The sequence below is a fragment of the Euwallacea similis genome, chromosome 24, assembly GCF_039881205.1.
Source record: "Euwallacea similis isolate ESF13 chromosome 24, ESF131.1, whole genome shotgun sequence".
NCBI classification, from domain to species: Eukaryota; Metazoa; Arthropoda; class Insecta; order Coleoptera; family Curculionidae; genus Euwallacea; species Euwallacea similis.
The window spans coordinates 1699013-1723239 of NC_089632.1; the positions used below are offsets into that span (position 1 = coordinate 1699013).

Below are 24227 nucleotides of genomic sequence, written 5' to 3' on the forward strand. Positions count from 1 at the left end.
AATTTTAGTTGAAAGTCAAACTCATTTGCAGTTTTGACTCTTTTAAAAAGTACTTGGACCATCTTTGGACGTGGCCGAAGAACTTGAGCTGCTTCGAAAATGTTTACTTTTTTTTTCAGGAATTAATACGGTTTTATTTTGTGTTTCAGGTTTCAACTGTATATAGTTGTACCTGGAGCCGACATTAATTCGAAACTGGAACTGTTTCAAAGATAACATTTTTTTTTAGGAATTCAAGTTCAATTTTTGTGTGTGTCAGATTTCAACTGTGTATGCCTCTGCTTAAAACCGAAATTAATTACAAACTCAAAGTGTTTTGAAGATTTTAAGAACTTTTTTTCAGGAATTAATATTGATTTTTTTTTTGGACTTCAAGTCCTAACTGTGTGGTAAGTCCAAAATATAGATATGACTCACATTAAAATTAGGATTTCTAATATTAAATACTTCTTGTGTATCTTCCTTGCTCCCCAGAAATAAAAATAATTTCAGATCTTTACTGAATTGCGTATGCTATTTTTAAAATTACTCCTATTACTTACACAGAATTATTGCAATAAATTTTAGCTGATTTGAATATCTATTCGACCAGTGCCACAGTTGAGTAAATATTTTCCATACAAGATAATATAACAATTTATAAAAATAGTAAACAGAAATAAACGATAAAAAAATTAATATTCTACATAGATGTTTCTTTTTCGAATACAGAGGAAATTTGTTAGATTCAAAAACATTCACTTCAGTGATTAATGCATCTTTTCCTTTGATGGTAGTCCCAACAAAAAATAAATCAAAGTCCATAGGTTAGTAAATGGATTTATACAACAGTCGAATGTAACAAATGAGGTACCAAAATGTAGAGAATGAGAAGCTTTTTAAAATAATGTATGACTTAACCCCTTTTTGCCAGTTAAAACATTTGAAAAGGTGACTTTGTGGGGTAAAGGGTTAAAATAGACAGTGAATGAAAAAAAAATATGTTGAAATAAAATTGTTCCCTATTGATAAGAAAATCTACATATTCCGGCGATTTTTAAAAATATCTATCCTATTTCAAGATAATAGGGGTAAATAGTTTTCAAATTAACCCCCTGTATATGAATGTAAAAAATGATTTTTCACCAAGGTCATATAACTTAACTTCTTGTGATTTTTTTCTGTGGCTTATTTAGGTGCCTAGTTTCATCCAGATCAGAATTTAGAATTTTATTAAATTTGATCATCAGTTCTAATAAAGAATAATTAAAAAAATATTACAAAATATATTATTTATTAAAACAAAAAAATACAACAATAAACGTTAAATTTGTAATCTGGCTGCTGGTAGCTGGCTAAAAGACATTTTTAAACAAAGTGTTCCAGAAAAACTTCACACTAATATTAATTTATTTTTTATAATATTAAGAAAATTGTAATACATTTATTTCGACTTACCCTGCAACTTGCTTCACAAAACTGTTATGTTCTTGACACTAAACCGCTCAAAAAATACCCAAAATAAAAATAGTACATAAAAACAAAATGGAAGATCTAGAGCTAAAACTAAAGAAGTTCGTTTTGAAATCGTTATCTTGCCATAAACACGTCAACGTTTTGAAACTAATAAGGACTGCTGTCAAGATTCTTGTAAAATTTCTGTTAACCATAACCAGAACGGCATGCAAAAGAAAAAAAGATCATTTATTTACCTTTTGCCTATCAGTTTAAATTAAACTGTTAACCTGTTATCCTGTTCTGATACTCATTTGGTTGCAAAATTGTTCAGAAAAACTAAAAAAATTTGCTTTTGCAGCAAATAGAATGAAATAAAATACTGATTTTACAAACATGTTATTATTCTCTCATTTTTTATTGTATGCAAAAATAGAACAAATTTATTAAATGTACAGGATAAATTCGTATTTGCAAATATAAACAAAATATTAACAAGTTCAATTGTAAAAAATTTTAAGTTAGAAATTATTATTTTTAAACCATTAAATTAGCAATGTAAATACATTTTCCTTTATAAGCGCGCAATGGCATTGGCATAAAATTTTTATCATATAATATTAGATATATCATATTGTAAGAACTTGTACGAGCTATATAATAATTATGTATCAAAAGAGAAAATGTCACTTCTGTTTTCCCCGTTAATCTAAATGCCTAGACAGTAAAAATCTGTATTTAAAACGGCCATAAAAAGTGATTTATCTATTGATTATTGTAAAAGAGGCAAAAGTAATCTGCTTTAATAACAAACGAGGGACATAGTCTTTGACCTTAAAAAATCAAAAAATTACCATTAAAATACAGACACGATATTAAAGGTTTTTTTGTTGACCAATGTTTAAATAAATTCTATGAAACTTCAGCTGTCCATGTCCCAAAAAAAGTTTTGGGACCTCTGGTCCCTGTTTATTGGTTCATAGAACATAACGCGCCTAGTTATATGGAAGGCGGTTATATTAACCTCATGGAAATACTTGCTGTTCTCAAATCTTCCTTAATATGATTATCTCTTTAGAAAATACCTTAAAAGTTCATATTTCGGATCTTCCAGATAGACTTTTAATTTCTTAATACATTAAACAATTTCGTAAAACAAAAAAAAAACACTCGAACATACCATTGAACCAGCCGATGTTAACCATAAACAGTTCCATTTAAACTTGGTGTGACAAAATCTAGAACAAATTTCGACATATCGGACAACTGCTTTTGTTGCTGGTACTGAACCATTTAAACTGAAAGAAATAAAAATATTGCAAATAATTTTTTTCCAATATAAATGCATCACTAAATCTTACCAAACATGGTGAATGAAATTTCTTTTTACAAGTTCGACAACTAACTTTGGGTAATTGATAGGACCCGGAATGTAACACTGCATAGCATATACAACACTCCTCAATTCCTTCAAACTTTCTATCTAAATATGCGTTCCAAAGAGAAAGTCCATCCCATAGCTTCCCATTCTAGAATTTAAACAAAAACTGACTTAATTTGTTTATTTTAATTATTTTTCTTAGATATTTCAAAAACCAAAAAACAAAGAATGCATATAATTTTAACACGTGACAGGTCAACGAACTAATACTTGTTATAGGCACTGTGATTGTTTAGAACAATCCTAACCCGGTTTTATAAACTTAACATTGGATATGACTTCGGTGTCGGGTAATGTATTCGTAGCATAGCTTAACAGCCGAAATAATAATACTAAAGTTGGATTTGGCGTTGTGTTGCAGACTATGTTGTTATTTACTTATGATGCCTCCAAGTTCTCGGGATTAGCCCGAAGAGGATATCTCTCTTTCAATCTACCGAGAATTTCTTAATTTCTCTCCGAAAAAAAATTGATGTTTGACATTTCTTCAAAAATCAAAACGCAATCCTGTGTCGTTAACAAGTGATTCTATTGAACGACGACGCCATGCTACGGTTTTGTTAAGAGCACTTCAAAAGGATAAAATTAGTTTATCTTCGACGGCGACTTTATTTAGTTGAAAATAGACCTAGAATATGCTTCAGAGAAAATATGTAGGATCGCCCACAAAATCCAAAAATGTTATAATATCCTTGTTATCTCGTTTGAAATAAGAAAACATATATGACGTAAAAAAAATGTATCTGGAAAAAAATAGTAACTGTCAAGTAAACTCTTTCTGTCCTTTTCCTCCAAAACTAAATTTGATTAAATATTAAGTTTTAAAGTGTTCTATAAAAATAATCTAGTGTAATATAGAATACTTTTCTAAATGTAGATCTCACCTGATGGAGAACGCATTTCTTGAATTGGAGCAACCATTGCTTCTGAGTGGATCCACTTAGCTGTCGATTACAAGCAATTTCAGGACTACCTAGCGGATAGTTTAATGGCAGACTTATCGCTAACTCCATTTGAATCTCGTCTACCGTATATATAGCTTGAATTTCTCTTACGCTAGGCAATATTTTTACCTGTAAAAATAATACATTATGAAACAAGAACCCATTCAAACAAAAGCATTAAAGTGTAATATTTCTTGCGGCTAATGTGTTTCGAGAATACTTCTAAGCCTTAGCCACTTATTTTTTAATTTAATGCCAAATTTTGACGAAGTGTAATATGGAATTGGTCAAATTATTTTCAGTCAACAACAGCCACTAATATAGCTGATATTAGCTAAGAACTTTTCTCTCCTCATAAGGAACGTTTTTGTTAAGAAAATAATATATTGTGTACCTACTAGGAAATGTAACATACGATGTATAATGGGTACGCATCCAAAAACCGAGAATATGTTAATCGCACGACAAGCGGTAATGTATCATTTACTGCACTTAAATCAATGGGAAAAAAATTACTAACTTCCCGGTTGTAAATAAAATTACTTAATTATCAAGGAATTTTAATATGGCATTATAAAAATACACAAACCTTTAAATTTTTGAAACTGCTTTGATGTTTAACCACATTGTTCAATTCCATTTTACATAAAATCGGCGACACATGCAGCATTGTGATTTTTTCCACTATTTGAGATGTTCTGACGTCCAGAACTGTCCACCATTGCCTTATTAAAGCTGGAAATTGCTCAAGCGATGATTTAAACAGGTAACAGGCGAAATACTCGATGGTGATACTTCCACAAAATCCACCGTAACCCACCATACTCAGTGGATTATCTAGAAAGTTGTTTGCATTTATGTCGCTGCCTTCTTCCTTTAGGAGAGACCCTACTGGCATCAGTTTGAAAAGATTTGCTAGAAGTTCGTGAAGAAGGGAACCACTTCTGAAATGTATTTATAGGTTTTTTTGGCTCACAGACCCACAGATTCAACAGAAAATCAGATAAATAATGATAAAATTAGAAATAAAATAAAATGAAATTTGCAAGTTCATACAGATATAGGGAGTTTATCAAATTTTAGTACAATCTCTTCTTTGTGATTCTGCAGGATATTTCAAAAAATGATTTTTTTTTAATTTTGATAAAAATATCCTGTAGACTTTTCTAAACATTATCTTAGTGTATAGTAACAATATTTAGAGATAATAAAAACATACTTTAGCCAATCCGAGTACTGGAACCTTAATTCCGGTGATGCCATATCAAAAAAGTTTACCATAATATCCCATAGTAACAAGTAGGCAAATGTGTAGGTAAAAGAGTCATATGACGTTTCAACTCTGCAGCTTTTTTCGCCAATTCTAAAAACGATAAACTTTTCAGTAACAATTTTGGTGATGCTACAAAATTTTGTGGAATTATGGGGATCGTAGAAAAAATTATATATTTTTTGAAATAAAAAAAAGAGATTTTAAAAGATAATTATTGAAAAAACCTAAAGTAGGCGTTGACATATAAGAGGTGGGTAAATTCAACTGTTAACTATTGTCAATGTCAGATGTTCAATGGTAATAGTAAATAACTTACTACTCAACGTCCTTCACTTACGGTTAACCGAGGTCTGTAAGTTTTTTTTTCAATGATCACCCGTTAGAATTTTTCAATAATTAATATTAACAATTTGTTGCTCGTCGCCTAGAAAATTAAATATATGTAAAAAATTATTCATCTCGGACTGATGTAACTAATCTCATAACGTAAACCATTTTCCAGACCTCCGCATACACAAAATCTGTAGCGCAGTTTTTTGATAGCTGGAAGTTAAAAAATATCAGAAATACTTACCTAAAATCAATTAGCATGCTATTAACAATATCCTGAAGTTCGACAAGTTTTCCTTTAAACTGTTCAAAAATCAAGCCTTTTTTATGCAGTGTACTACTGTTAATGGTTTTTTCTTCAATTTTTATTAAGCCAGGTACCAAGACTAGCAATAATTTATAACCCCACATTTGTAAAACGGTTCTGGAGTTGGTTAACAGTGAATTTGACATTTTCAAAAACCCAGTCCACTTGGGTAAAATGCGACTTTCTTTGAAAATCAAGTCATGCCTGAGATAATCGATTATCTTACCGAAACTTTGCAGAAACGGAAGATTTAGTAGATGGTCTTCATTTGAATGACTAAAATAATCTAGAAAACAAATCTTATTAGAAAGTAGACAGCTAGGAAATACTAACACTTACCTGCGAAGAAGAGCCAAATTTGAGCTAATTGTGAATGGACATTTTCAACGATAATATCTTCCCACTCTTCAACATAATTAGGTTCTGACTTTTCCGATTTTAATTTCTTGATTTTTTCGCAGGTTTTAATAAATAATTCGCCTGTTGCTACAACCAAACGTTGGTACTGTAAAATAAATAAATCATGCCAATAATTTGTTATTTCTGTCAACTGCTATCCAAAACTCACCTTATATTCATTTACCAAAGAATTTGCATATTTGAAGCAGTTGCTAGTCCAAGCATCCATGGATAATACTATTAAATCCCAATATTTAGTGATCAATTCGCAATTTTCCATTAGGTATATACACTTCTCAACCACATTGATGAGCTGATTAGTTTCTTGCCACGAAATTTTACTAAAACGAATAACATTTTTTATATAGGATGTTCCGAAATAAACTCCCCAGCCGCCAAGGGTAGACACTACGACCAACAAAATTTTTAAATGTTATTTGGCTAATTATGGTCATCTTAAATTTTGAAATCAAGTTTGCAAATGTCCAAGTAAAAATAGTTTATTAATTCAAATCAGGACACTCTTGATGAATACAAAATACGAATGATTTTATCGTTTTATAAAAATTTTTAATAAATATTTGTCGGTTTTTTTTGGCGGCCTTATTACTGATTATTTTGAAAACCTTGAGATTTTATTGTCGTCGTCAAAAAAATTTTCAGATATGACGTTTTGTTTTTACGACACCCTCTGATTATTCATCATAAATTTTTGAGATGTTTATAAGAATTGACAACCAGGAATTCACTCCTAAACAGAACAAAATATGCTTAATTTTGATAATAGCATAACGTCACGAGGTTTGGAAAGTCAAAAGTTTCTCAAAAATGAAATAATAGGCTCACCTGTTTTTGTATAAGAACTGGTCCATATTACTTTGACGAAATCCCTCAATGTGTCGAATGAATTGTCCGGGCACATTGATACCGGCAGTCTCATTGTTACCAAAAATCTGCTTTAAGTAAAAAAAACCCTCCGAATTTGAGGATTCAGTCTCGGATAGGAATTTGAACTCCTTTACACACTCTTCACTTTTTTCGAAATTTACATAATAGTTGTGGGCTGATTTGCTCCAAAACCAGCCACTGGAAAGAGCTAAACTCTTGAAATGTTCTTTTATATTCAATTGGTCACTGCACCCAAATACCTTAATAATATCACTAATACAGGTTTCTGAATAATTATGGTAGTATGCAATTTCGCTATAGAATTTTATCTGCAATAGAAAAAACACAAAAAGATTAGTAAGCAAAAGCGTTTAATATCTAAATTAAATTATAAAATTGAAATGATCAAAAATTTAACTTCCATAAAAAAATTAAGTTAGACCATGCTCCACCCCCCTAACAATAAACCAACCTTTTGGCTTTAAGGGCTCTGCCTAATGTAGTCTCACAACATAAATAAATGTAACAAAGATGCCAGATTGGAAGATTCTAAGCTCTGTGAAGTCAAAAAAATTGTAAAACTTTATTATTAAAGGAGTGACAGATTGAGTTACATTTCTAGTAACCTTATCAGTAATTCAATAACAACTTTGCCATGAAGATAGCTTTTCAATCGTTCGTGACAAACTTGCTTATATGGTAACATTATAAATAATCTCGGTTAAAGAGAATGATAAAAAAAAATTAGTTATATTTAACTTAAATCTCTCCAAGGTCACTAAATAAATTGAGTATATAAGACATGCCAAGTATACGTACACTATTAAAATGAGTCAAAAATGAAGTATTGACTGTATAAGAATAAACCATTTGGACTAAGACTTCTTCAGGTTTCTCGAACAATGTCACTATTTTAGGACCGCGACAATCTTCTGTCCTGGATGTAACTTCAGGAAATATATTATCTTCATTTTGATGGTGTAGCGAAATCGTCAAAATTTCAAAAACAATGAAATTGTATACGAAATAACTAAGAACTTCGTCATTATCTAGGGATTCTTCAACAGTAATTTCAAGCAAGGGGCTCTGCATCGCTCCCTTAACATATTCTGCCATCTAAAAAAAAATAATAAGGCTAATTAAGGTCAAATGTTATAATTCTCATACAGTATAACATAAGTTGATGAGCGTATTGGGGTCTAGAAACCGAAGATTGAAAGCAATATTGTACTACCAAGTTTTTCCATAAAGTTAGATTAATCTGAACTTGAGCCAGTAAAGCAAAGAGCGTTATTCTAGAAACTAAGATTGATTTTCACCATAGAATATTAAATGAATCGTTCATATCAGAAACAATATAAATTAAGTTCACAACCTATTTAGTTATTCAAACATCGAGATTAAACATTCTAACAGTGAGTTATATGAAAATAATCCCTAGATATGCATAGTAAAACCCTAGAGACTCCAATATAATATCAAGTACCTTATTTAAAGCACAGTTTTGTTCTTTCATTTTTTCAATTCTCCTATTTTAACTGATTCAAAATCCTCATGCACTTCGAGTTTCAAATTTTTCATACGGTGTTTCTTCTGATACCATTTTTTCAGAATTTTGAAAACAAACACGAAGACAAATATCTGGCTATTTTTATTATTATCGATGAGACCGTTAAAATTGAGTAACTTTAGGAATAAATTTCAATCATTTAATATCTCCCTTTCTAGTATATTTAGTAACTTATAATATTTAAATTTAACGATACAGTTGATTATTACTGGTTACTTACTTGACAAAGTTTAATGACCTTATCACGGGAAACATCCACCTTTTTATTTAAAAACTCCACAATCCAGGTAAGCAACCATGGACGTCCATCATGCACCATCTCAATTATATTCCAAATTTGCTGCTTTAGTCTTCCAAACCGCGCTCTATTCCTGGTTGTTATAACCAGTGTAAACTCTTCCTCGGTCAGCCTCAAAAACTTCTCCAGTAGTGATTTACTATCAGTACCGTTTAAATTTCTAAGAAGAATTTTCAGTGAATTTTTCCAAGTAGCATTCACTTCTTCAAATATGATTTCGGTTAATTGGCCGTCAAGTAATTGACAAGATAGGTTAAATAAAGTAAAAAGTAAAGTGTCTCCGTAAGCCAAAAGTCGACTCGGTGTATAAATCAGTTTGCACATGTCAACGGCAAGCTTGCAAGTGGAGTTCAACACAACCTTCTCTTGCTTCTCAAGCAAAATTATAGTGGACATTTTATCAACTACTTTATCAAGAAGTTCTCTTCCGATGAGAAGACCTAAACAATAGCAAATGGACATGAAAAGGACCTCCAAAAAAATCCTTACGAACATACTCTCTCGAGAAGTTTCCTTTAAGGCAGCTTCTAAGATACTGCTTTGTTCCGAAGAACATTTTCCAGAAGAATAACTATCAACAATAGAAACAAAAAAATTTCCAATTGCAGGTCCTTTAAGCCAGTCTTGAACAATTCTGTTGGTAACATGCGGGTCTGAGAGTGCCTTAGATACTGACCAAGCTATGCAGTCAGGATTATTAACCTAAAATAGAAAACATCGTTTTAATTATTGGTATTTAATAATAAATTAATCCCTAATTGTCAAAATTAGTTCAATCCCAACTTTGATATAAATTGAATTAACAGCCTACTGTTTTTTTACAAAATAGTGAAAGTATAAGACAAATATAAAAACTCAATTCGAATTATTCTGAATTAGTTAGTTTTAATTATACTTACAAATCTTCATACCATTGAATTTTTTATTACAAACAAAATTCGTAGATATCAAATAATGAAAAAGCGTCATTTTCAAGTGACGCTTTTAGCGAATCCAAAGAATATGCGCACACAACAACATTAGGACTCTTCTAATAAGCGATGTAAAATTCTATTATTCACATTAATAATTAACATTGTAGTAAAAAAACTCACATTCAAGAGATCATCTAAAACCAATTGCTGATCTGCACCATCCAATTCTTCTAATAAAAGGAACACCAAATCCAATACATTTTTTCCAAACATGGTTTCACAAAAAAGCCATTTTTTGAACCACTTTTCATAAATATCCATTAGTTTTGGCTTTATTTTCTCACTTGGCAGCTGGTATAATAAAGTCCCGAATGATTCTTCTTTATCAAAACTTTTTAGCAATAAATACAGTGACTCAAATAAATCACTGGAACACGATTGCTCGATAAATCGAATGTGCTGTTTCAAAACCATCACGCCAAAGTTGTGGATTAGTTCTGTGTAGAATTCGGGGTTTGTATGATTACTCGAAAACTGGCAACTTTTCACATTTAAGAACAAGTCCACTTCCTTCATCGATACTTGGTAAATATCAGAATAATTTGAGGTATTGTTAAGTGCTTTGTCAAAAGTCTCCCCCAGACATTTAAGAAAATATTCGATTAGCAATTGTGTTTCCTTGATGTTATTTTTCAACAGACTCGCAAGCAAACTAGAAACTTGAATAAAAATAACTTTGCATGATGCGAAAGTGGCTTCCTTAGTTAGGCACCATTCAAGCAAACCACAAAACTGCGTTATTAATGTGTTACACAGTTCCGAATTTGTTGCATTTCGCGTCAGTAGAAGCTGCAAACATTCTATGTATGCCTGTGAAATTGCATTAGATTCTTGGGCATTGCTAATAGTTTGTTTAAGTTTGAGCCTAAAAAAAAATAATTTGATAAGAATAAAACAAGTAAAATTATGTCTCACCCTGATCCCATATTATCGAAAAAATTGAAGTAGAATTGGTGCATCTTCCTTTCCTCGAAAGAAGGCAGATTAGCTAACAACGGGAGCAGATTTGGATAAATAATTGAGGCATTGCCACCTCCGGCTTGCTTAAGCGTATTTAATAATTTCGGCACAAATAATTGATCGATATTTATCGATACCCAATAATCCTAAAATGTATCCAATATAAAAGTTATTATTTAGAGATTAGGTTGCTCTATACCGAGTGACACTGAAGACATGTGGCAATCTGTAACTTTTTTACATCTTTTTTTTATACTTGGTATCAAAGAAAGAGCTGGAAACATAATTTTTTTCTTATCAAAATCCACAAATACGTCAGAAGATTTAGTTATAATATCTCATTTTGATAATGCTGACTTTCATTTTTACCGACATATTTAAATGGCAGCTAGGCTGTGCTCTCTAATAAAAGCTTTTTTAATTCTGAATAATACAGCATGTCAAACAATATAAATTCTTCATGTAAATAAAATTATCAATTTATAAGGCAGGGAAAAAATCCATAATAGTGTCCCAAATTTGAGTTAACAATAATTCTCTCAAAACATTATAGAATTAGAAGAAGGATTTAAATACCTTTTACAGTTTAAATAAGTTGTAAGATTGAAACAGAGGTTGAACATAATTGTAAACATTCTGATTTTCATCTATTTTCGAAATGTCGACGGATTGGACGTTCACATATCTTCAAAAAGTTTCATAAAAGATACAGGCTGCTACAGGTCTTCTTTGTTACCTGATATGATATTCCAAGCTTAAAAACCTTGGACCTTGGCCATGGAAATTTGACAGATTTCCCACTATAGACCTTAATGAAGGTTATTGAAACATGGTACTACCCAGATATTTGAAATACTATAGGATTGTTCAAGAGGTCTGATTTTTTTACGCGTCGAGACTTCAATCTAATAATGACCTTTAGTAATATAATCTACTATTAAAAGATATTAAGCTGGTTTTAGAAACCAATAACATATATCATATATTCTAATAATATACTTTGTATATTACAATATACAAGGCATATTATTAGAAAAAAAGGTACACCCCGCTTTATGGAAGACCCTTTATATCTAAAACTTTAATTTTACTAAAATCCTACAATCTTTGCATTTAATTTTTGTTTTCAAAAATTTGCTAGATACAGATACTAAGAATGTGGGGAATATTATTTTTGGCTATACATACAGATTACAGTGATTTACATTAGAGTGAACAGTATTATTTTTGCCGTTTAATTTTCACGGCTAATTCGTCTTTTTAACTTTGGACTTGAAATAACATTGTACTTACAGACTTTGAGGAGGCAAGAAGAAGGCATTCCCAAACGTTGGGCAGAACGGTAATTTCTTGATCCCCCAAATTATTAAGTATAGTAGAGAATGTTTGGGTTTCTTTGCCGATCAATAAACGACGAGCCCTTTGCAAAATTACTGACAGCACTTGGAACCAAGAAGATCTAATCAAGGCAACTTTGTTAAGGGCAAGCTTCCAAAATTTTTTGTGGGATACGATTTGGACGTTTAAATCTATTGATTCGGCGATATTTTCTTCTGGGACATCTTTTAAGTACATTGCATACCCTTGCAAACATGATATTACGACTCTTTCATATCTAGCTTCGGCTTCTTGAGGTGACAATTGGCTAGATGAAACTGTTTGAGCAGACTGAACTACTAAGTTGTCATGTATGTAATTGATTATTTCTTGTTGGCAGAATGTGATTGCTTCTTTAAACTTCAAAGGTGAAAATGAGTCCTGAAAATAAAAATATATACATATAATATGCGGGGTGTCACAAATTTAATTCTCAACATAGGGACCTCGAAAAACGCAATAAACGAAGAATCAATTAAATAAAAGCAAAGTTGAGTTTTCCAATCGTGGTTGATATGCAATTTTAACCATTTTTATGAAAGTTTAAAAATTGGTCTACACTAGCATTTCAGTGGCATATTTTTACATGTTCATATTTGAGATGCCTTATAGAAGGTATATCAATATTGGATCACATATTCAGATATCAGAAAAGATAGAAGATACAAGACTCGGGGTGAATTCTATAACAATCCAATACAATTTTGAAATCTAAATTCTTATCATAGCTATTTATTTAATTATTAAATATCGAAAGTGCACTGAGTTACAGCGTGCTGATTGCAGTTGCAATAGTCGACTGAGGTAAAGTCACTTTCCCACGTGTCAAAGTACAATATTTTTTTCGTTACGCCTGTCACTTTTACTCTCCAGAGCATCCACTATTATTATCCACAAGTATTTTTGAAACCGGCACGTACTATTTTGCGTGCGGTAATTATTAACGTTACAAGGCAAATAATGAAAAAGTAACATACGTAGATGAAATTTCATATTTAAATAATAAAATACCGTATAATCAACTCAAATACATTGTTTAGGTATAGGCGTGCACACACGTTCAACACTTTTCATTACTAGTAAGGAAGTGTTTGCGTGGAATAATAGACATTTGAGAAAAGTGTTGACAACATTTCAACAAGTTTTTATAAACGTTCAAGCAAAAAAGCCCAATGGGTCATGTTTCTACTTATTGGATTCACCATGATGCCTACAAAGTAGTTATAGGAGACGTCACGGCACATACATATGTCTCATGTGCGCATATATTATGGATCTGTGGACTGTTCTATATTGTGCATGTACTTTAAGTAATAAACATTTTAACTAGTAGGTGCTCCGATTTTTCAACGACAAATTTTCAATATAGATTCCATTTCATTGTGATAATATCATTAATATATTTTGTGGCGGTTTCCTAGTGTTCAGTTTTAATTCGTGTTTAATTACAGGGTATTATGAAATTGGTGCGAAATAATTTAATACCTTATTTTACATTTCCAACAATGATAAAATTTTAAATCACATTTTAGTTCTTCATTTTTTAATTTAAATTTAGTTAAAGAAAGAGCACTGATAAAGCAGGGGCACTCGTAGAAATTGATGTTCAATTATTTTGTTCAAAAATGGATAAGTTATTTATTTATTTATTCCATATATTGGCTTCAGCTCATATTTCAAAACCAAATGTTATTTGCCTAATTTCTTCAATAATTTGTTTTATGTTCAATTGCATTTCATATCTATCTATACATATAAATCACCTGCAATTTATGGAATAGCCGGAAAAGAAACTTACTTGCAAATTTCCAATTAGCAATTTTATTACTTGCTTCAGATTCATTGTACCGATTTTTGAGTAAACAGTAAAAATTCAAAATTTAAATGAAATGAGTTAATGCTGCAATCAGTTTTAAATTCCAGATGTCGACCTATCAACCATTTGGTCTTTTCTGTCCTGACATATGTATTAAAGTCTGTTTGTTTGATACCACAAAATTAAGTTGACACAAGCAAATGAAGCTTCAATATGTATACAATAATCAATAAATATATATCCATTACTTACTTGAAATGCCTTAATGGCAGCAGTTGCGGCTGGAGGATAGTTGTCATACTGAGACGTGAACCATGGAGCCATTAACTGTTTCAAATACGGTGCAATTTCTCGCTTAACTTTTTGCACTATGACAGAGTGCGCAATTTGTGTAGCTTCTCTTATTCTATTATCAGGATGTATTACCAGTACACCATAAAACCTTGGCCAAATTGAAAGGAGAGATTTAATGGTGGAGAGCTCGGAATTTTCTAATAATTCTGCAAATTCTTGCAAACCCTGAAAAAAAAAAGAAATGTGTTAGTAGAAAAATAAATCGCTACATATTGCCAAGATAATAACAATGAGAATTCTTTATTTTTATTTATCACTTTTTTTTAACACAAGGTTGTAGAAAGTTCAACCAAATTTAATTGAAGAAAAAGCATTGTAGAAAAAAAAGGACAGATGGACAAGAATTAATTGATGAAAGATTTTAGTTAAAAAAGAAAGGACCTATGATTTTCTTATTTACTTTTTCAGGTCACGATTTACTATTTTTAAATTGTACTAGGACTATAATGAAGCAGTTTATAGCCGTCAAACGGTATCATAAAATGACCTTTATAATTAAATCGATAATAAATAGCTGTTTATGTAAACAGTTGAGAAATGCAGAATATCGTATAGCGATAAGAATTTTGCAGAACGAGGGAAGCGAGATCCCGAAATACTACTCGAATTATACAATATAACATTTACTAATGAGTTTGAAACATGATTTTTTCTCATTTTTCAACCATTGTATTAATCCATTTGTTAACTTAGTTGCGAAATGAAGATCAAGCTCGGGTCAAGGAGACGCTATAGGTTGGCGTTTTTTCAATGTTTTATAGGGTATTATAAATCCATTCAGAAGAATTTGATTCTAAATTCTCGGGTTCAAACGAAAATTTTTTTTATATCGTGCTTTTACGGCTCAGCTGATTCGTTGTTGACATACAGGAGTTTACACATGACTATTGCATTAACTATAACATTCTACGATATCAAATGTTTCTTTGCTGTTATACTATTGCGAGTTGCGTTCATAGATAAAAGCAAATTGTTTTATACTTTAAAGTCTGCCAAATTCATAGTCAGCTTAGAAGAAATTAAATTCTGTCGTCAACTAAATGATACCTAACTGATGATTGAATGCAAAGATGGAAAAACGAAAATACTTAAAATCGTTTTCAAAACGGCATCGAACTGGCCATTAAATTTTTCTTATTTACTTATACTATATGATTTGTCTAGTTCTTATTTATTAAAATACCCACACATATAGGTCAAATTTGGGACACACTGTATAGGGCATTTATGGAGATTGGTTCTTCAGTTAAAATGCTTTGTGTAGTGAGAAACAAAATTAGTCAAAACTTTTATTATATATTTTTAGACTCTACTATAACATTAACATTGCAAATAAGTAATAACAAGCATATAAAAGTAAAAATGATATAACAGAAGTAATACTAACTAAAAATGAATGTAAATTGTAAAACAGTAAAATAAAATTTACCGCAAACACTTTCATAATGAAAGTGTTGAAACGAAAGCCGCATTTTGTTCAACAAGATATGAAAATAAGATTTTCTGCGATTAAGAGAAAAGTTTACCAAATGTGGAAAAGCCAAGCTTGGTAATATTCCTTTATTACAGAAAATTATTGTTGACAAGTAAAACACTATATTTTTTCTCAACTATGCGTAATATAAATGGCAATTAAATAATAAACAATTTAATTATTATTAACATACAACAGCGCACGTTTTTGTTATAGGCAGTTAACTCTATACTAAATTAAGAAAACAGTCAATAATCAACTTCCAGCAATACTTCCATGAATGGAAGGCTGCGTTCGTACGTCACTGTCAAACTTTCCTATTTAGAGACGAAAACTAATATTGGGATATTCTTTCTTTAGAAATGAAGATGTTTTTAGTTAAGGTAAAGTATGATGAAAGTTGTCTTTATTCACATGATATTAGAAAAAATACTTTTTTGGTTTTTTAAATAACTTCATATTTCTTCATGTTTTTTAGTAGATATTCAGACTTAATAGAAACCATAAGACCACAAGCCAACCGTCTGTTTTAGAAATAAATTAAAACATAGATTTAAAAATTAAAAGAATCAATAATAATGAGGGTCAATTTTGAAATCAACACATATGGAAAAAGGAGAGCTTTCTCCAAACAAAAATTAAAAAATACAACATTTCATACAATACAACTTATAATCGTCGTTTTTTATTTTTGATTCAAGGGCTTTTTAAGTATTATGGCAAGATTTTAACAAATAGTTTTTTATGCTTAGAAATAGGCCCTGTTCACTTGTAAATAGAATGCCCTGTAACCACCTAACCATGACATGAAAATTCAGTAAATATGGTGCATAGGAGGTAAATTACTTAGAACAGAAGCCATGATGTTGATGTTAGTGGACATTGAAATGTAACATTATTTTAACTAGAAGTGCAATTTCAGGGGTCAAGTTCAAGCATATTTGTGAAGAAAAACAAATAAATGCTTACTAAATTAATTTGCATTTGTAAAATTTTATTGTTGTATACCTTTAACTTAGTTGTGGCATCCTTCTTAGAAACCTTTTTTAATACTAGTTGGAAGTTACTGTCAATTGTCTTGTCAAGTTCATCTACTGGGCTGAAAGCCAATGTGGATAATGGACTTGTTTTATTACCCCCAACAAAACCTGAAAACTGGGTCAGGGAAGAGTGAAGCATGGCTGCACTTCTCCCACTGTTTGATGGCTGAAACAATCAGAAAACTATTATTTAACTGAAGAATAGAATGGAAATAAACCTAGTAAAGAAAATTTAATATTCATTTTCTTCTTAGTTGACCATGAAGTTGAAATATATTGCCCCCACATAATATCATTATGCTAAAACAACTTAAAAAATGTATATTTTGGTTTATTCAGCTTATTATAAAAGGAAAAAGGCTTTCTAGAGCTATAATCATATTTAATGTATCAAGTGCATTGAAAATAATTAATTAATTTTAGGGCAATATACATGAATGCAATTTGGAATAAAAAAAGAATGAGTGTGCATAATATATAAGGCTTTGTTCTCATCCAGGTTGCTTTTTTTTATCCAAATAAATGCATATTAGTGTAAAATTATATGGAATTTTTGATACTCAAATTATATTCAGAAGAGCATTTCAGGAACGAAATAAAGAAACCACACTCTATATGTGTGTGCAGTTTGAATTAGTCCAGTTTTACAAAAAAATTACAAACTCTAAAATGGTCAAGGAATCTGTCAAAACTTTTAATGCAATACTTCCACTTGCAATGTCTCGCTCCAATTAATATTAATTGCAGCCAGAATCGCAAACTGCAGGCTTGAGACCAAGCCAAATCTCAACCTATCGAATCCTGAACTCTTTTAAATGTTTATACAAGACATGGAAGATGCTATATCAGACAATCTTTATAAAGAATTTTTTTACAATATTTTACGCGACAAGTTTCAAAAGAATACACTTACCCTGACATTGTTCCTCGTTCTATTTTGCTTTCCTCCCATTATTGGCTTAGGATAATAATAAATATTTGGAATTTCGTCAACAGCCTGGAATAACAAACTTATAATAAACCACAACCACCGCAACTGACCACTACCAAGGACGTGGACGTACTACTTACTATTGTATTTTTTTTTTTTTTTTAAGTTTTAACTTTAACTTCAACAACAATCAACAATCCATCCATCCATCCATCACGTATGCTGTCAAGTACCGTCAGCAATGTCTACTAGGGATGCTGCGGAAAGAACGAAACAGGTTATGGGGAGAAAGTTACTTGCGATATGTTGTTAGAACAGTTATTAAAAAAATCGAATCAACTCATAACAATGCAAGGTGGGTATTAACAGGATGTGCACTATACAACTTGCGTATAATGCATATAGTACTATTTCAAGCAAAAAAGAAGGAGAATTAGACGGGATACCTAAGCGATAGCGCCTTTCAATACACTTCACTTGGATCACTATGGTCTATTGTTTAACACTAAGAAAACATTTAGTACATATTTTAGTGGTTGTACATATATTTATTAAATTTTGTAACGTATAACCGTGTAAATTTACTAAAATATGTGGAGTCGTAAAGTATTTGGATGAAAGTTTTTGAGATTACAGTAATCCTGTCACAATCATAACTGATCCAGGATCTTTTTTTGGGCCTGCACTACGCGTCATGATTAAGTTTGAAGCGCCGCACGGGCCGTCATCGCGGCGTCGTCGCTGTTGCCGTCGTTTGCACGTTTGCGGTATTTCTCGTCGGGTCGGGGATAAATTAAACGGAGGATCCCATGATTTGCGATCGTGAGAAGTTTGCGGCAAAACGCTAAAAAAACGCGATTTTTCTAGGTGATAGAAAGATAAATGTAAACCGGTAAATGCAAAATTTCTTCGGTGCATACCGCTCTGTGACGTCATGCGCTGAGAGTGCACTTGGCATGTTTACGCGTATTTTGACTTTTTTTTGGCGTTTACTCATAAATTCCTTATTTTATGTAAAATTTAATATTGCTAGTTAGGTGACAATATCTAGGAATTTTATAATATTATTTAAATGGAACTTAATTTCCTTTTGACTCCTTATTAAATCAATCCCTAGATCACGGATACCCCTAAAGAAGTTACAATGTCGAAACCTGATACCACTATTATCCTTAAAAAATTAAATGACTATGGAATCAAGAAATTGTCTGTTCGTGGACAGAATCTTTCCTAACAAGTTTCTACTTCAAATTGGTGTCCCTCAGGGCAATACACTTGGGCCGCTTCTCTTTGCAGCATTTCTCAACTGTCTTTCCACAACCACAATCTCTCAAAATTGTGAAAAAAACTATGCGAATGATCTATTTAATGCTTGCTGGATACATAGATTTGCTAGAGGAGTTATGCCAGCACCATTTTAATCAATTAAAAAGATGGTTCTCTCAGAATAAATTGGTTCTGAATGTGTGCAAGTGCATTTGCTTTAAAGTTGCTGCAACTCAACTGCCATTGTCAGAAAGTGTCAAACTTGAGAAGTAAGATATAGTGATCAATAATTCCAAAAGAGTCTTGGGATTGCAGTTGAATGATGCCTATCATGCAGTTCACACATTGAGAAATTTGATATTAGATTGCTATCTGCATGTCATGCCCTGAGGGTGCTGGCTAAACATGGTGGTTTAGATGCGCTGAAGGTGGTTTAGTATACATATTATTTTTTAAAGAGTCATGTTTAAATCACACTCCTTAACCAATTCTATATAAAACAATCTATTTGATTTTCATGAAATTGGACACAGGTAATTATACGAGCATTTCTAACAATTTTATAATATTTAAATAGAATAACTTTTTGTGGACTTCCCTATTAAATCGATCCCTAAAGTATGGATATTCTGAAAGAAGGGACAACGTCTACAACCCATACCATTTACGTGGCAACATTGCTTCCAGGTCAATTTTTTTTCTCTTGACAGCAGTTGGACTGTCGCCATGTTTGTTGTCTTTTAACGAAAGGACGGGTTGTTCTTTAAAAATAAACCCTTTTTGTACAAATTTTAAGTGAAAGTTGGCAAACTTTATTGTTCTTTGGCTTTAGTTAGTAATTGTCTTAACTATGTTTCGTGAAAGGGCTCGTAGGAGCCCGATTTAACTGTCCAAATTGACTTTGTGTTCCTGTTCCTTTGTCCTGATTGAGGGGTTGTTAGGTAGGTATTTATAATCCTTAAATTTATCATTTTCATTTATGGCCTTCTTGTAGAAGGTTAATGCTTCCAATTAATCTTACTCGCATTGCGTGATGACCAGAAAATTGAAAATGAGTAAAGAGAAATTTTCTTTGTACACCTATTTTTATTTTAGCAGTTTTACATTTAGGTACCTGGGTACCTTGTCACCTTGCTATTGAAGTTTTAGTTTAAACTTCTGCTCAATTATATCTAAATTAGCAATTTGCCAATGTAAAATGGGTGAATATTTTTTTGTGATAGGCAACAAGCATATTATAATTTAATGCCTCTTTATAATTAGTTTCCCTTCTACCCAAATTTCATAGGTCTTCAATTTGTTGAATTTTAGATAAACCATTTTATGCAGAAGACAAAAAGCAGTCTTTTTGGATTTTTAAACAGTATTATGACCTTAAAATACAAAAAACTCCAAGACCCATTGAACACCCTCTCCAATTTAAGCTTTAATTAAATGCAACTTCAACCTTTATTTCATCTATAAAAAATTAATTAAAAATTTACATCTAATAGGGTATTCCACAAAACTGAATTAAATGGTCTTGAGAAACATATCAATAGTTGCTGGTATTTTGCCTACAATAAAGCAAGGAAATCATTCAAAAAAAGATCTATCAATTTTTTATAGGCAATTTTAAATTTAGTGCCTAAAAGAAAGGTATGATTGGTTCTCTAGCAATAAGTATGTGCAAAATTTTGTTGCCTGTGAGTGACGAGGAAGATAGATAAATGCTGCACAGGTAATAATCTGAAACTAAAAATAATTAGCTTACAAAAACCAGCTTAATTATATTCAACTGTGATGTGGGTGGAGTAGGAGAATTACTTTATATTCATCTCAGAGGAAAGTCTATTCCAATTGCAGATGTAGTAAGTCTCTAAGGTATACATTGTAACCACTCTATAAATTTTGAACCACATATAAAACATTTGCATAAAAAGCAAGTCACCTAAACACCCTCTGTTGTCTGATTTGAAGACTGAGACATGTGGATTCTTAATATCTTGAAATTGTACTTTGCTAGAGTGCAATCAATATTGTCATTTGTGTGATTTTCTGAGGGTTTTCAACCCAAGCAACAGGAGTGTTTAAAAAAAAGCTTTTTGTTGGGCTTTAAAATACACAAACTTTTTCCCATTTATGCGACGATATCTTGTACCATTTAAAAGATCTTTATGCACTTCATTTCTATGTGCAACACCCTCTGTTCCCAGATTACAAATTTTAAAAGTTAATGTATTGCAAACACAAAACCATTTAATATTAATTTGAATAAAGAATATAAATGTTTGGGAATAATCCTGTTGATTATGTTCAGCTAAAATGTGATGGTATCCAGTGCCAACTTAGCAAACATTTTGAGTAGCATCACCAAATTTTGAAAATATGTCTGGTTTTATTAATCAAATTTATTTTGATTTTCAAGAATGTATCTTTTGGAAAAATGGCGAATATATATTGATTTTTTATGTTAAATATAATAAATTACTAAACATTTTTAACATTGTTTGGAATTTATAATTTAGCAATTTCATTCACAAAAGAATGTTGATATAATATTAGAAATACAAATTGACTATAATATGACACATTGTATCTCACTTGACATCAATTTGATTGAATATGTAAACAGGGATTATTTATTGGTTAGTGTCAATGCTTATTTTCTAGACTTTAGGTATGTATGTTAGATAACCATAAATGTTCTACAATGAGAACCAGAGTTGTTAAATCAATGTTAAAGAATGATAAAAAAAAATATTAAAATTAATATATCATCTAGGGTTCTCCAATTTTGTTTTTTTGCCCTACCTTACAGCTTTATTGATAAATCATAGAAAACTGACAAAACATTACTAACTTTTTTTTTTAAACAAAACACCTCATGTATTGTATTTTAAAATAAAAGATCTCCTTTTCTAATTTCAAAAATATATAATTTATTTACGTTTACTTCAGCCATCTTTGAAATAGAGTCATTACAAAAAAAATCATTTTAAAGAAATAAAAGAAAAAATGTATTTATATTTCAAGCTTGCAACATTGGTTCTCCTTGTAATTCAATTCCTAGAAACTATTAAATGGTCATTTATTTTGTATGACTGGAAAAGTAACTGGATTGGAGGGAATTTTGTGTGCAAAGTTTCTATTTAATTTTATGCTTTTCTGCTGAATTGGTCACTCTGACTGGTAAGAATTGGGCACTTCACCTTGGTCACTCTTTGAAGCAAAAGCTAAGTTTTAAAGTGGATCCACATTTGGTTTAATCCTATTTTTGCCTCTATTATTTTAAAGTACAGGATTTACTCCTTAGAATGTACACCCTCCTTAAGTATTTTATTTGAAGACTTACAAAAATTTGTTAAATACAAAAGTTTTTTGGTAATTGATGCAAAATGCATTAACCCTGATAAACGAACTTTCAGCTGTTTTGTCTATCTCAGTCGATATTTACCATTTATCCTATAGAGATAACTAGACATTGATGACCCATTATGTCACAAAATTAAGAATTATTGTATCCTAAATAAAAAGAAACTGTTTCGAGTGTTTGATATGGCTCCCATTGTTTTATGAACATTACAACTTGGTTTTGAAAATGTTTTTCTATCTTGCTCTATTTCTAATAATGGTAAAATGAATTTTCCCCAAGTATTACACAATTTTATTATTATAATAACCAAATTAACGTTGTATTGTTTCGTATAAGGTAAGTTATTTCAATGGTTAATGAACATACTTCGGAAACTAGGAGAGTTATGAAGTCGTTTAAATGGGAAAGAAAGAAGGAAACTATTTTGTTTATATGAATTTAAGTTAAAATAATAATAGGTTTTTCCATCTACGACAATTTTGACGTAATGTAGTGTTATGGTAAAGTTCTACTAGTTCCCTTTAGATAAAGAAAATTAACGCTATTTACCCTTCCGTATTTCTTTGTGAAAGTGTGCATTCGTAGATATTAAGTAGCGTTATGGTATTTTTTGAGGGTTGGCTTGAGAATTTTCTACTATGGTCATACAATACATTTATTTAATACGTAACTAGTATTCAACATGTTAAATTTTTACTATTACGTTAAGTTTGGCTCTGTTAGGGCCAAATTGTGGTGTGCTGTTTTCTTATAACTGCAAGCTCATTTCTTGTTCATTGATTTTGATATTATAGTTAACATCACATTAACTACTTGACCGTTAGAACTGCAGTTATGAAACTTGGCACAAGTAAGATTTGAAGTCTTAATTTACCTATTTTACCACCACTTTTTTTAATATGCCAATCAATAGTACTTGGATATATATTTTTTGTTTTTTTTTCTGTTGTCGAGTTTAAATAACGAAAAAAAAATTTTTTTTAACGGTAGCCTTTTGACATACCGCATGCTTGGTAGTCAGATCATGATATAAGTACAGTTAGCAATATGTCTTCCTTTATTTCTCTCTGTAAACATAAAGAATAGTCCCCAAAGATTGATCTAACGAACGACGACGAATTGTCGGTTCTAAATCGAATTTACTCTGTAATTGATAAGTTCCACAACTCCTTTGTTAACCATTGAAAAAAACGCACCCTGTATATTATGTTTTTTTTTCAGTCTAGAAGAAAATCATTCAGACTGGCGAGACGGGGTGCCCAAGGGGGCCCCCAGGCCCAACCGGACCTGGAGGATGATATAGAATGGGAAGAACGAGGAGAGAATATTGTTGGAGACCGGTATGTGGAATTCATAAAATGGATACAGATTTTTAGTTACAAGTAATGTGAAACTACAGGCTCAGCTTTGATGATTCGGACCGTTTTGAAGAAGATTCAATGTGCAGTTGGAGCTCAGAGCCAGAAAGTGTGTGTAATAATTGGCGAGGGTGGAAAAGGCCGTCAAATGGACAAAGTGGGTTTTACGGTAGTGGCAAAAAAAATTCCGAAGGTAAGTATTATTTTTGGTTGATCTTCGCAAGTTCAGTATTGTGATGTTTTGTGCATATTAGAAGAACAGCCGGTTCCATCTTTAACCGAATTTGCCGCCAAATGTGTAGCATCTCATATACCATTTGAGTTAGTGGAACATGTTTATCCCCCAGTGCCTGAGCAACTTCAACTAAGAATAGCCTTTTGGAGTTTTCCTGACAATGAGGAAGATATCAGGTTAGTTTGGCAAACTGTTTTTATGCG

At 31.3% G+C, this 24227-nt stretch overlaps 2 protein-coding genes across 8 annotated transcripts in view; one reads left to right on the forward strand and one right to left on the reverse strand.

The window, feature by feature from the left end:
• Positions 1-1347: 1347 nt before the first annotated feature.
• Positions 1348-18276, reverse strand: Ltn1 (E3 ubiquitin-protein ligase listerin). 3 transcript variants are annotated; one of them, XM_066402052.1, is made up of 20 exons: positions 18257-18276; positions 17951-18067; positions 17793-17876; positions 16848-17045; positions 14264-14530; positions 12112-12576; positions 10774-10964; positions 9979-10723; positions 9382-9586; positions 8807-9324; positions 7836-8132; positions 6975-7345; positions 6298-6469; positions 6069-6234; positions 5667-6015; positions 5039-5182; positions 4409-4763; positions 3760-3948; positions 2796-2963; positions 1348-2732 (listed from the first exon to the last, which is right to left on the reverse strand). In XM_066402052.1, exons 3-20 carry the CDS (start codon positions 17829-17831, stop codon positions 2673-2675), a joined length of 4899 nt encoding a protein of 1632 aa, XP_066258149.1. In that variant the 5' UTR covers positions 17832-17876; positions 17951-18067; positions 18257-18276; the 3' UTR covers positions 1348-2672. The 3 variants fall into 3 exon arrangements, 2 of the variants coding, with proteins under 2 accessions (XP_066258149.1, XP_066258148.1); XR_010752735.1 differs by lacking the exons at positions 17951-18067; positions 18257-18276 and having other exon boundaries at positions 1348-2519; positions 2615-2732; positions 17793-17930; XM_066402051.1 differs by lacking the exons at positions 17951-18067; positions 18257-18276 and having other exon boundaries at positions 17793-17930.
• A 1498-nt stretch (positions 18277-19774) lies between these two features.
• Dora (Dorado) overlaps positions 19775-24227 on the forward strand; it is a 28580-nt gene continuing 24127 nt past the window's right edge. For 3 of the 5 annotated variants that reach the window (XM_066402045.1, XM_066402048.1, XM_066402047.1), the window contains exons 1-4: positions 19775-20017; positions 23653-23771; positions 23831-23986; positions 24047-24200. In XM_066402045.1, coding sequence (XP_066258142.1) covers positions 23842-23986; positions 24047-24200 — 299 coding nt within the window. In that variant the 5' untranslated portion in view covers positions 19775-20017; positions 23653-23771; positions 23831-23841. Of the gene's footprint in view, positions 20018-23652; positions 23772-23830; positions 23987-24043; positions 24201-24227 lie in introns of those variants that run through there. The other 2 variants (XM_066402049.1, XM_066402050.1) reach the window with 2 other exon arrangements.